The sequence below is a fragment of the Leptidea sinapis genome, chromosome 23, assembly GCF_905404315.1.
Source record: "Leptidea sinapis chromosome 23, ilLepSina1.1, whole genome shotgun sequence".
NCBI lineage: Eukaryota > Metazoa > Arthropoda > Insecta > Lepidoptera > Pieridae > Leptidea > Leptidea sinapis.
This window is the reverse complement of record NC_066287.1, coordinates 8,529,577-8,542,017: the sequence shown is the minus strand read 5'-3', so window position 1 is coordinate 8,542,017 and position 12,441 is coordinate 8,529,577. Positions and strand designations below refer to the sequence as shown.

Below are 12,441 nucleotides of genomic sequence, written 5' to 3'. Positions count from 1 at the left end.
AAAAATAAAATATTAAAATATAAATGTTCTCTCTTGTATATTTTATTCAGTTGTATTGTTTCATATCACTTATATTTTATTTGGTATTATATTAAATATAAAACCGAAGGCTGACCGTTCTGCCTTCAATTCATGATCGGTCTCCTTTTCCATTGTCCGTTTTTCGTGTCATCTAACGCATCACCTACAACGATCAACAGAAGCAATGAGATCCTATATGAGATTTAGATCACCTTGCTCCAATATATGCAAATCCCACACTAACACGTCAAAATATGGAGGCTACGGATCTCCTCTCACAGCTGATGAGCCAGTACTAGCCCGTTTCCTTCTTCTAATATAAAAAAAAAAACAAAAATTACATTTATTAGGTATTTTTCAAAAAAAATTGTTTATATAGATCCACGGAATGCTGCGTGTAGTTATGAAGCCTCTAATCTCCAAGATGCCCCTGGTCGGTGGTCTTCAAGTCTTCTTTCTGAATAACCCCCGGCTTGACTTCAACCTTGTTGGCGCCGCGGATGTCTTCGATATGCCTGGGTTTAGGTAATTATATTGGACATTTTGCTTGTAATAATATAAATAACGACACAACATAACACCAAGAGAATTTTAACCGAGCAGGACGTAACCTGCCACGAGAACTCAACCAAAAACAATATATTGTGTACCTATATTATGCGCTATGGTCATGAAGTACCTTTACATACAATAAAAAAATTAAGAATTATGTAATAGCAAGAGCAATAGGCAATAATATGCATTTTTTGTTTACACTTTTCAAAATTTTTTTTTTCTTAACTATAGAAGGAAGAGATTTAAGATTAAAAACGTTTTGTTGCAAATTTTATAGGTTTTAATTCTTAGAAACTAAAATTATACATTAGTAACATTTTTAACTTAAAAAAGGTAAAACAATGAAAATAGACATTTTTAGTTTAGTGTAAAAAAATCAACTAAAATGTATTACATGTTATTTAATTTTTAATAACTGGTATTGCCTCCTCGAGCTCTGATTACAGCTTCGAGCCGGTTTGGCATACTGAACACTAGGTTTCGGAGCCGATGTTGGGGAATATTCTCCCATTCTTCTACCAGGGCCTGCTTTAGTGCCCTGAGGGTAGTAGGTGGTGGTCTGCGATTTCTGACTAGCCTCCCAAGCTCATCCCAGGCGTGTTCAATCGGGTTGAGATCAGGACTTCTTGATGGCCAAGACATCACGCTGATACCGACCTCCTGAATATACTCTTGTACGATATGAGCCGTGTGTGGCCGGGCATTATCATGCATCAGCATCGATCCATCACCCAAATTTGCTAAATACGGCCCTGCATACTCATTGAGAATCTCTTGAGCATATCTTTGCCCAGTGAGGGTGCCATTTTCTATGGCTACTAGCTCTGTGCGACCTTCTGAAGGTATGCCAGCCCATACATGTACACTGCCTCCACCGTATTGGACTCTTTCTGAGATGCAGGCTTGAAGGTATCGCTCACCAGGTCGCCTGTAAACACTTCGCCTTCCATCAGAAGTGTAAAGGGAGAATCGAGACTCATCTGCAAACAAAATTCTTGACCATTCTTCTTCATCCCACTGCATGTGTTCACGGGCGTATCGCAGTCTCGCTACTCCATGCTGTCTCTCGAGTTTTGGGCCACTCGCTGGTCTTCGGGGTTTCAAATTTGCTTCAGCAAGTCTTCTTCTCACTGTACTGTCACTAATATAGTCCCTCCGGGTCTGAAGTAGCTATTGCTGGACTTCAACTGCATTTTGGTGGCGATTTCTTAACACAGTGGAAATAATATAACGATCTTCTCGGGCACTGGTACACCTGGGTCTGCCATTACAAGGTCTCCACAGATGGTGTCCAGTCTCTTCGTACCTTCGCTTTACCTTCTGGACCGTTCGTACCGTCACACCCACCATTCTTGCAGTGCGACGCATACTGATGCCTAGTTCCAAAAAAGCCATGATCCTAGCACATTCTTCAACTGAAAGAGGCGTGATAAATAAATGTTATGTGCCTTTTAGCATAATTTTTTAAAACAAGACCCATCGATCTTGAAAAAAATTTAAAACAGAAAGAAAAATGAGAATGGTAAAATTGTAATTCGGAAACGTCCACATTGAAAAAGGAATGGTTTTGTTTTTGAAGTTTTTTTCCCTTTTTATTTCGAAAGTATATCTTGTGAACTTAAAACGTTATCCCAATTTTAAAAGTGTGATACTTACTTTTGAAGGCCAGTGTATTATCCGAAAATTACGTCGCTTGTTTACGTAGTAATTGCGAAAATCCGCCGACAAAATAACTCAAAGTATTTAAAAAATATTAAAAATAGCCAATCGACGCGGACACCTTAAACGTCTGCCATTTTGCCGCGCTTGGTGAATGCGGACAGTGACGTCATAGTCCATTACAAACAAACAAACTAGCGGATTGGTTGACAATTGACGTTTATCGTGATTGTATTATTTCAAATTAGCTCAGACCAATAGCGTCACCTTCCAATATTTGAATGTCCTAGAATAGGTACTAAATATTCATTAAAAAATATTTGTATCATTCACATCATAATATTGGCGGTCTGCTCAAAAAGCTCCTCGTAGCATTCTATGTGAAAGAACATGCGCATTGCAAAATACCACCCGCATCACGTTGACGTCTGGCATTCCACAACCGCGCGTTTTGCAAGAAATTTCTTGCCCCTTATAGCCGCTTTGTGAAATCAATTACTGGCTGCTGTTTTCGCGAACCGAACTAGGAACTATCAAAAAAAGTACCTTAAAGGCCGGCCACGCATTTCTTTACACCTGTCGTTGCGGATGTCCATGAGCGGCTGCCTCGCCACTCCCTATCTCGTGCGCCTCTTGACCGTTTTCCCCCTCTTATAAAAAAATGGTACGACGTCATTACACAACAAATATTGATAAAATAATGCAATAGCTTTTTGACGACAAACTTAACAATGTGTAATATATCTGATTTGCAGCGACATACTTCGTCGATGCATCGTGGAACAAGTTGCACGGATGATGGTGCTGCCGAACAAGTTACCTATCAAACTCAGCGATGAAATACCTACTGTAGATCTGCGTATGCCAGAACCGGAGGTATGTTATAAATTAATGCTTATGCATGATGCATCAGAATAGTTGAGCATACGCACACTAGCTGTGCTCAACATACTGCAGCTAATGTTTACCTCTTAGATAATTTACACGACAAGATAGAGTCTCTTACTGTTAGCCAACCGATAAAAACAGACCGGGTTTAATACTTTAGTGTACGTGACAAGCTACGTCCTACACTCGCGATTTGTATGACACTTTGTATTAGTGTGCGTGAATTGCACAAAATGGGGGTTCACTCTAGACTCAATTTTTTTCGACGTTTTCACAGCTGTAGTTCATCTAGACTTATAAATGATCTAAGGTTTACCTAAATACGTTACTCTAATACGTCACAGTAATCACAATTCAATATGGCGACTACCGGACGCCATGTTATATCACGCTTTTGACCGTTTTAAATTTAAAAAAACACTGTTTCAGGGAGTACTTCGAATTCACCTAGTTCAAGCTCAGAATCTCATGAAAAAGGATGTTTCTATGTTAGGTAAGTATTCTAAGAGTTCACACCTACTACAGCAATTCGTCAACATGAAGATGCTCGTAGAGCTATATTCAACAGAAAGCAATAAGCAAAGTTCCAGTAGCAGTAGAACTATTGCAACTCCGCAAATCAGCAGGCACTGGTACTGGTCTGTAGCAGTTTGCAGCGTGGGTATACTGGTGTTATAACAGGATGTTTTAATTCGTATTGTGAGGCATTGTGGTGTAGCAGCTGATCATCAGGTGGACCGCCAACTTACTTCCAGAAAAAACTAAGCCATAGCAAATTAATATCTTCAATAGCAGCTAAGGACAAAATGAATCAAAAAAAGATCAAAATGGTTCATCTAAATAAGAAGGTACTAAAAGTTACATAGCCGGGTTAAACATGTCGTCTCACAGGTGACTTATAGACTATAAGAGAGTAAGTTGTAAGACAGGAACAGTGGATGTGGAACAAAGCGTAAATATTGCCTGCAATTATTCCAATGAAAGTGATTAAATTATTAAAATATTTTCTGAGCCAGAATGTATTTGTCTGAAACAGCTTTAATCACTGTTTGTCGGAGTTGGTACCGACTTGTATCGGACCATTCGGAGGTCTTTCATCGGGGCGCACCGTGTTTTAGGCAAATAATGCCTACATTTCATTGGTTAGTCGTTTTTGGCCAAAATTGGCCGATATTCTTAATTTTTTCATATTACCGTCATGCACACCATTACTGCACAACTCAAAAGACCCTTGGTGTTGCAAGTATTGTATCGCATGGACTTAGTACTTGAAACATTCATATTAAGTACCTTCTTATTTAGATTTCTATAATTTATCTATCGTGGGGCGCATCACATCTGCCCCAAAAGATTTCACTTCGTGATGACCACGACCGCTCTGGCAAAAGTGTAACGACGAAGAAGAATTTATCTACATTTCATGTCGTAAAATACTGTACAAGTCATATTGCTACTTGATAATTAAGGCTTCCTTGTACATATTTTCCAGGGAATAATCAGTTTAAATGATCTAATCGACAAATTTGGCATATTTTATAGTTTTTATTTGTGATCAAAATGGGTTCATTGAATAAAAATGTTACTTACTTGTAGGTAAGGGTAAGTCGGATCCGTATGCGATCATCACAGTGGGAGCGCAGCAATGGAAGACGAAACATATCGATAACGACGTTAACCCCCGCTGGGAGTACTGGTGCGAGGTAATAATCGAAGTCTCATTTTTTCTGTACCTTTTAATAGCACTGGTTTTGGGTAGCACATGTAGGTTTAAGGTGCGTCGGGTACCACTACTAAAATATTTTGCGATTGGTGAGTAATTTGTCGATTTTATTTGCAACAATAACAGGAATAACTGCCTGTTGATAGTGATTGCGCATTTGATTAAATTAACACATGCAGCTGAACTAACATATATTATTAATATATATTTTTTTATATTGAAGGCTCTAGTCAAGATGTTTTAACATACATTGTTGAACTTATAAGTCGGTCACGTTCCAATGTTGCAAACGAACATGGTAGACGTATTGAATGTCGAGAGCGTGAGTGAGTCACAATACAGTAATAGAACAGTACTTTAACTTGAATCGACGCACGCACACATACACACAATTTTCACCGCCGCTAAGCAATCTTGGGAAGACAAAACTATTGAGTGCCACGCCGTACGCCACCGAGACTGGTCGTTGTCCGAGTTAAATTAGCTGCGCTGCGCTGTCCGCGTCGGCAATCTTTATATACCATCCCCAGTGCTCCGCCCAGTCGTAGGTATAAATTTCAAGGCGAACGCTGAGTTACGCTACTGTTCTATTACTTGTTGCGCTCTAGGCAAGTATAGGTGCCCCTCTAGCGACTAAATATCTACAACAGTTGCTTTAAAGGACGTGCTTATGCAATAACTCAAGCGAAATAAAATATTCGAATCAGGATCTATTTATTTATCACAATCGATACTTTTGCTAACAACTTTAGAATTTCTTGAATGTTAATTCCGCTAAGTTGTTTCTTCTTTGTCGTTGTTAACACTCAAGAAAAACTCATAACATTTGGAAAATTATAGATTTCCGCAAAATAACGCTTAATTCAATAAATTTTCTTCACTCGTATTAGAATAGTACTGAATGAGTGGTTACATACTTATTTACTCAATTTATAATTTTAATTCATTCTTTATCTTTGTTTGTATATACCCGCGCGCGCCCCGTTGCAATCTTGTGCCCTTAGGCATGCGCCTGTTATGCCTTAGGGATAATTCGCCTCGGCATGCATGCTTGTTTGCTCTCATAATCAAGAAACAAAATGGATTAACCAAAACATTGTATAATATCAAAAACATGTCAAAATGACAGTGCGTTATTGACATTTGCTTAACGAATGACATTTCAGAACATTTGAATGGAACTTCGAGGAGATATATCTTGACTAGACGCCCAGGGTTAGGTTAGGTAACACTGAAGAGCATGGTGGCATTAGAATCTAGTATTTTGTAGATTATTAATAAATCACGAATTAATTAATAAATGATCTAAAAATAAGAGGTTCTCCCTAAATAGTACTAGTTTTTAAGCTAATTAACAAATTATATAATTTGAAAAATGCAAACTTTAACCAAACAATTATATTAGTGTATTGCAATACAAAGGCCTAAACACACTGCTAGCAAGGCTTAGAGTTCACAGCCATTCTACTGCAATAATGGCTTATGGGCCTAAATTTTACTGGATATGTGGGCGCCATTGTTATATTTCTTGCTCGTATATATAATTGTTTCTTTCTCTTTGTGCAACCATTCTCTAAATAAAAATGTTCCGAATTTAAAATAACCAACCTTTGCTTTCTCTTTGCATTTTAATGACGAATGCTTTATTTTGCACCAATAGCAATAGATTATCGCTTTAATGAGCCGAGTTAATTAGTGACTATAATTTCCCCACTTGTGTAAAGGCACGTGTAATGCAATCGTTGGGTCAAGCATTGGAAATCGAAGTGTTCGACAGAGACGAGGGCAACGATGATGACAAGTTGGGCAGGTGAGTGGTGGCGGGGTGAATGCAATGGTCGGTGACAGATGACAGCTGACATATTTTGACAGGTGACAGGTGAGGGTAGGGTTGAGGTTGTGTGTAATGCTACGGTGGAGCTGCACTTTATAATCAATAAAAAAATTACTGGCTGGTACGGGTAGATAATTTAATCTAACAGTGGATGCGAAACAGTACTAGTTTTTATTTTACCTTCTTGTGTGTTTACGGGATTTTATTGTGAATTGGGATAGGTGAAGACATATGCTCTGTTATTACGTAGCAGCTTATATGGGTTTTATTCTGCACTGTGAAATTCCGGTGACATCACGGGTATATCAGGATTTTTTGAGGAGTTGGGTTATTTTAAAAGGAATATTTATCCATCGAACTATTAAAATTAAAATTTAAGAAATGAAGATGAGATATTTGAACTGAAATTTGAGAGGCATTCATTTTTAGATTACATTATTACCACGCTTTCCTTAACGATACTTTACGAGAGAAGAAATGTATTTACGTGTATATTGCGTGGCAAAAGCGCATCAATAACTGTTGAATTAAAATTAATTGTACTTTCTTCTTTTGTAACTGCTTTTGCAATTAGTAACACTTCCGCTACCGAAACAAAATAATAACAATATGAGAGAGTACATTTACTAAATATGTACCAAAAATATTGATATTGTTTATTTTAACATTTTTTTGTTCCTTAAGATAGCTTATATATGCTTGATGTGATGCCTATTATTGTAAAGTGTGTTAATTTTTATATTAAATCTATATTATTCCTTATAGTATTTATTTTATTGGAGAATCACAAATTAATGTTATTATGATGAATATTTTCACTATATATGGTAATGTTAAAAATTGTTGATAATGTTGTGTTTTATTACCAAGGTCTATGCCTGTCCGGGGCAACAATTAACTGTCTGTGATTTGTCCAAAGGCCCTTATAAGCTCGAGAAAGAATCAGGTGCTCCAGTGCGATGTGTGGGATTGGGACCCGGGGATGGGCATACAGAACGATGATTACCTCGGCAGGTCCGTGTGATACACATCACGTGTTCTGTGTTCAGTGCCTCCGCTCAACGGATCTTAACGTCTACCTTGTCGCAACTCGCGAGCTGTCGTACAAGAGTACGTATACCGTTAGGACCTTGGCATAGTTTGGACTACGTTATACGAATTAAATTTGTTACCAAAATTAATGAACGATGCGGGACTCGAACCTCTCGGGTTCCGTCCGAGCGCTCGTACCAAGCGAGCCAGCCGTTCGTGGTATGAATTATTCAACTCTCAGGATGTGGCTCCATCTACAGGATCTATTTTACAGTTGATAGCCTGCTCAACCTTAATAATTGCTTATTAGGGATGTCAAGTAGCCAATAATGAAGTACTTACAGTAACAAACATAGTGAGTAAGGTTTCAGACACTCTGTTTCTTTATCGTAAAGGATTATAAGTCTATTTACGGGAATAATACGTTGTGCTAGTTAGCTTAAATATACATTGCCATATGCATAGCATGCAGTTTATGGAACTCATTGTAAAACGGACAATATTAACAAGTGAAAACAAAACAAACAAACAACAAAGAAACAAAAACAAAACAATGTAAACAGTTACAGTTTTGAGTACATAGTTGTGTACCTATATATATGCGAAAATATTTGAGACAAAATTAGTTACATAGATATTTTTTCTTTCTTGACCGTTATGTAATGACGTAATAGATAAAGGATCCGATACAAAAGAGAAATTTAAAAGTGTACCTACGCATTAGCATAATACACATATATTAATTCAAAATACATATAGCAACACGTTTATTTGTACTCATATTTCTCTTGCCCTTTTTAAAAGCTTTAGTCATGAACATAATTGATCGAAGATCGTACACAATAAAGAATTTATTCACGTTTATATATTTAATAGAAGGGATAGGAACTCTATTTCTTTTCTGTAACGTTACGTCAGTACCTTGTATGATGCAGATACAAGGAATGTCAGTTCTCGTTCGTAACGACATTTTTTGACAGCAAATGACACAATACAGTAAGCAATCTTGTGAAGACAAAACTATTGACTGCCACACCGTGCGCCGCTGAGACACGTCCGCGTCGTAAATCCGAAATGTAACGTTCTGTATATACCAACCCTAGCGCTCCGCCCAATGGTAGGTATTAATTTGAATATTACTTGTATTGTGATAATGAACTCTATTACACTGGCATGGTCGAATTTATTAAGACCAAGAGACGTGCGTAAAATTTTATTATATTTTTTATATTTAGTTACTACGTTACGATACGTCACAAAATTGATAACTTAGTCCAAACTAAGCTGTAGGCTTAGGTATTATAACCTAGCGGTTTAGTCTTTCACAGTCAAGTACTTCAATGTATGTACAGCATGCATCTAATCTGTTCCTTCTAAATAAGCAATCTTCAGAAAAATTATGTTACCCTAGTAGTTCTCTTATGCAATGCAAATAGACGTTAAGATTCGTTCCTCGTTTATTAATTTTTGGTTGCTAATCCCGTGTGGTTATTTTGGCATTAAATTCATACGACCCCAGAAGACCCAACGGGACTTCGTTAATAATAACTATATGGGTTTTATTAACACTGTGTTATTTTGTGTATGTATGTATGATATTGAGTGAACACGTGTGACAGTCTATCCTGAGGTACCACGTGAGCTCTGCAAGTGTTCAGCTTTTCGACTGGGATCGTGCTGGGAGGGATGAGAATCTCGGCAGGTGTGTCACTGCCCGACTTGGAACCTCACTGTAGTAGAAGCATATTATACACGTTACATGTCTCATTTCAATCTGAGAAACTCATTATTTGTGATTCAGAGTCCTTCTCTCGTTAGTCACAATTAAGTGCACCCACACCAACTTCTGTACTTATAATTAATAAAATGGGCTGTAAATTAACACGTAATTAGTAATATATGTATGAGCATTAACACCACTCAAGCTCATTGTAATAATTTTAATGCAAGCCAGAGATCATAACTTTCTCGTTATTAGTAACTGCATGTTTTGAATTTCCGTCCTATTTTCGCATGATAATCCATTACTATTTTTAACTCGATTGGCTAACCTTATCTTAGTACCATTTATACAAAGTTATTTTATAGACTTATGGCAGTGAGAAACTCAATAATAAATATATATAGTATCTACGAAATAAATATATTTAGTGATAAAATTACTCATACAAATGATTTGAGTTTTCTTTAGTGTTAAATCTGCCAATATTTGTCTTTAAACAATTCGAAACGTGTTTCGCCTCTACACGAGGCATCCTCGGGACGTGTTGTCTCGCCAAAATCAGTCAGGAGACTGATTTTGATGTTTTGATGTGTACTTGTGCGTAATTGTTTAAAGACAAATATTGGCGGAATTAACACTAAAGAAAACTCAAATCATTTGTATAATTATGGATTTCCGCAAAGTAACGCCTACTTAAATAAATTTTCATAAAATTACTCGCCACATTCTAAAAAAAATTCACACTACCGTCTATACCATACAAAAGTGTAAGCATCAACATAATAAACATTTACTAATGCAAATTACACCTTATCACCTTAAAGCAAGGTTTAATTTACAGAATGCATAATAATTGTATATAATTCAAAGGATAGTTAGTGATATTTTGTTGTTCGATTGGGTTTTGTTTATATAACAGAATACACAATGAAATAACGTTGTATATAATGTAAATAATTTTGTTATAAGAATGTACTAAATATATTCTAACAGTCTCGGTGTTCACCTATTCACGTATCACAATTAACCACAAACTAACCTTAGTAATGTATAGCAAAACCACGCTTTTATTTATTTTTCATCTCACTGCATTGTTTCAAATTAATTATTTGTGTATAGTTTGTAACTAAACAGCGTGGCGCTACAATGGCGATATTAAATGAATACACGGGTAGAACTACTTAACCGTAACCAAAAAAAAATCTAAAAATTTTAATAAATAATTGAAATTTTCAAAGAAACAAATTATTTGTTTGATCAACAAATTTTATAATCCTTACGTGGGCGCTATTTAACACAAGTTCAGAATAGGTACAGCGCCACGTGGGACAAGTAGGCTAGCCTGAGCTAGCCCGCGGCCACTAGATTACATAGGGTGTTCTGAAATGAAATTATGATTTTTTTATTTATTTATGTATTTTTTTAGTTTTTTTTTTTTTGATAACGGTTACCCGTGTGTTCATTAAATGTCTACGTTATAGCTTCACGCTTTAAACAATATTGTAACACATATTACTATGACTTACAGGTGTTCTCTTGATATATCTCAAGTTGTTCGCGCCGGCCGTCTTGATACAGTAAGTAGAATTTTTACGTACATTGTACATCAAAGTTAGCGAGTAGGTACTATATAAGGGTGTAGTTTGTTTCCGCTTCAATACAGCCGAGTAGAGGAATCATATTTAGGGACACCTATGCCACGTCTACGATAAAGGAAAGTTCGAGAAACAAACTTAACATATTTTGATACACTGTAATTTATCTAACATGAAGGTAACAGCTAATGAATGAAGTATAATCCTGTAAGTTTAATTTTTTGTATATAGTTCATGTATTAGTGTGCGATATATAATAGTTATTTGATTTTAGTGGCAAACATTGCAACAAGCGAAGCACGGCAAAGTCCATTTGCGTTTGTCCTGGCATCGGCTGTCATCAGACACGGCGGATCTTAAAAATGTGAGTAAACCAGAGAAAAATACACAAAACTTTTATACAATACACAAAATAATTTTGTAATATGACAAGATTAGTTTCTGGGTACGTTTACAGAATAGAAAATACAAGTGGAAGTATTCTTAAGCGGCTCTACCCTATAGGGAGCAATGTCGCCATACTCACATCTTTTCAAATGAAATTTAGTTTTAATAAACAGGAAACAATAATACAATTTGTTACAAATTATAATGCTCAACATTAAGTTAACTGCTCATGAATTTTAAACGTCAAAATCATTAATGTTGCACAATATATTATGATTATTATATTTTTGTCGTGTTCAAGGCGTGTTATCATAGAAAGTACCTAACCGCTACTGAGCTAATTAAGCGTACCGCCGCATAATTAATGTGACACACTCTCGATATCTACGTGTCACTTGTACTTGTACATTCTATTCTGTGGTTACGATACTAAATATATATATATATATATATTGTACTAAAGTCTGTGGGAATATATTATTTAGTCTTGTATTAGTTGCAACCAAATATATAATGCAAATAATACACAACTAAATATATACCCACAGATTTTATTATAAATAATCAAGAGCTGGTTGCATTGGCTGAATTTCCACGAGACCTACCCCCTAATTCATAATGGTCCGCTAACTTAAAGCTGCTAAAGAGTGTTATTTCTCATTCTGACTTAGGTCAATAGAAGAAGACAGAGTGAGAATTAGCAATGCTTTAAGATAGCAGTCTATTATGAATAATGGGGGTAGAATTTGACACAGTACACCCTCTTCACACATATCATATTATCATATCTTACACCCACACACACCATCATACCCATACCCATTCTTAGAAGTTATAGGTTTATTTTAATTTCACTGTTGTAAACTTCTTTAAGCGCGACTTGTTACCCCTAATTAGAATTTTTTTCTGACGAAAGTAACGCTCGGTAAAAAAGTCAGTTAAACAATTTTTTAAACGTTAAAATTGAATGGTTTAACAAAATGTTTTAATTTGCTCAGAATTTTTTTTTTTTTTTTGTTTATTTACT

General features: G+C 36.1%; 1 protein-coding gene across 10 annotated transcripts in view; it reads left to right on the top strand.

Annotated features, from left to right (window-relative positions):
* LOC126971270 (extended synaptotagmin-1) overlaps nucleotides 1–12,441 on the top strand; it is an 81,476-nt gene that overhangs the window by 57,484 nt on the left and 11,551 nt on the right. For 8 of the 10 annotated variants that reach the window (XM_050817480.1, XM_050817479.1, XM_050817478.1 and 5 more), the window contains exons 8-14: nucleotides 401–546; nucleotides 2,991–3,111; nucleotides 3,553–3,616; nucleotides 4,717–4,823; nucleotides 7,597–7,691; nucleotides 10,961–11,009; nucleotides 11,302–11,391. In XM_050817480.1, coding sequence (XP_050673437.1) covers nucleotides 401–546; nucleotides 2,991–3,111; nucleotides 3,553–3,616; nucleotides 4,717–4,823; nucleotides 7,597–7,691; nucleotides 10,961–11,009; nucleotides 11,302–11,391 — 672 coding nt within the window. Of the gene's footprint in view, nucleotides 1–400; nucleotides 547–2,990; nucleotides 3,112–3,552; nucleotides 3,617–4,716; nucleotides 4,824–6,567; nucleotides 6,654–7,596; nucleotides 7,692–10,960; nucleotides 11,010–11,301; nucleotides 11,392–12,441 lie in introns of those variants that run through there. The other 2 variants (XM_050817483.1, XM_050817484.1) reach the window with 2 other exon arrangements.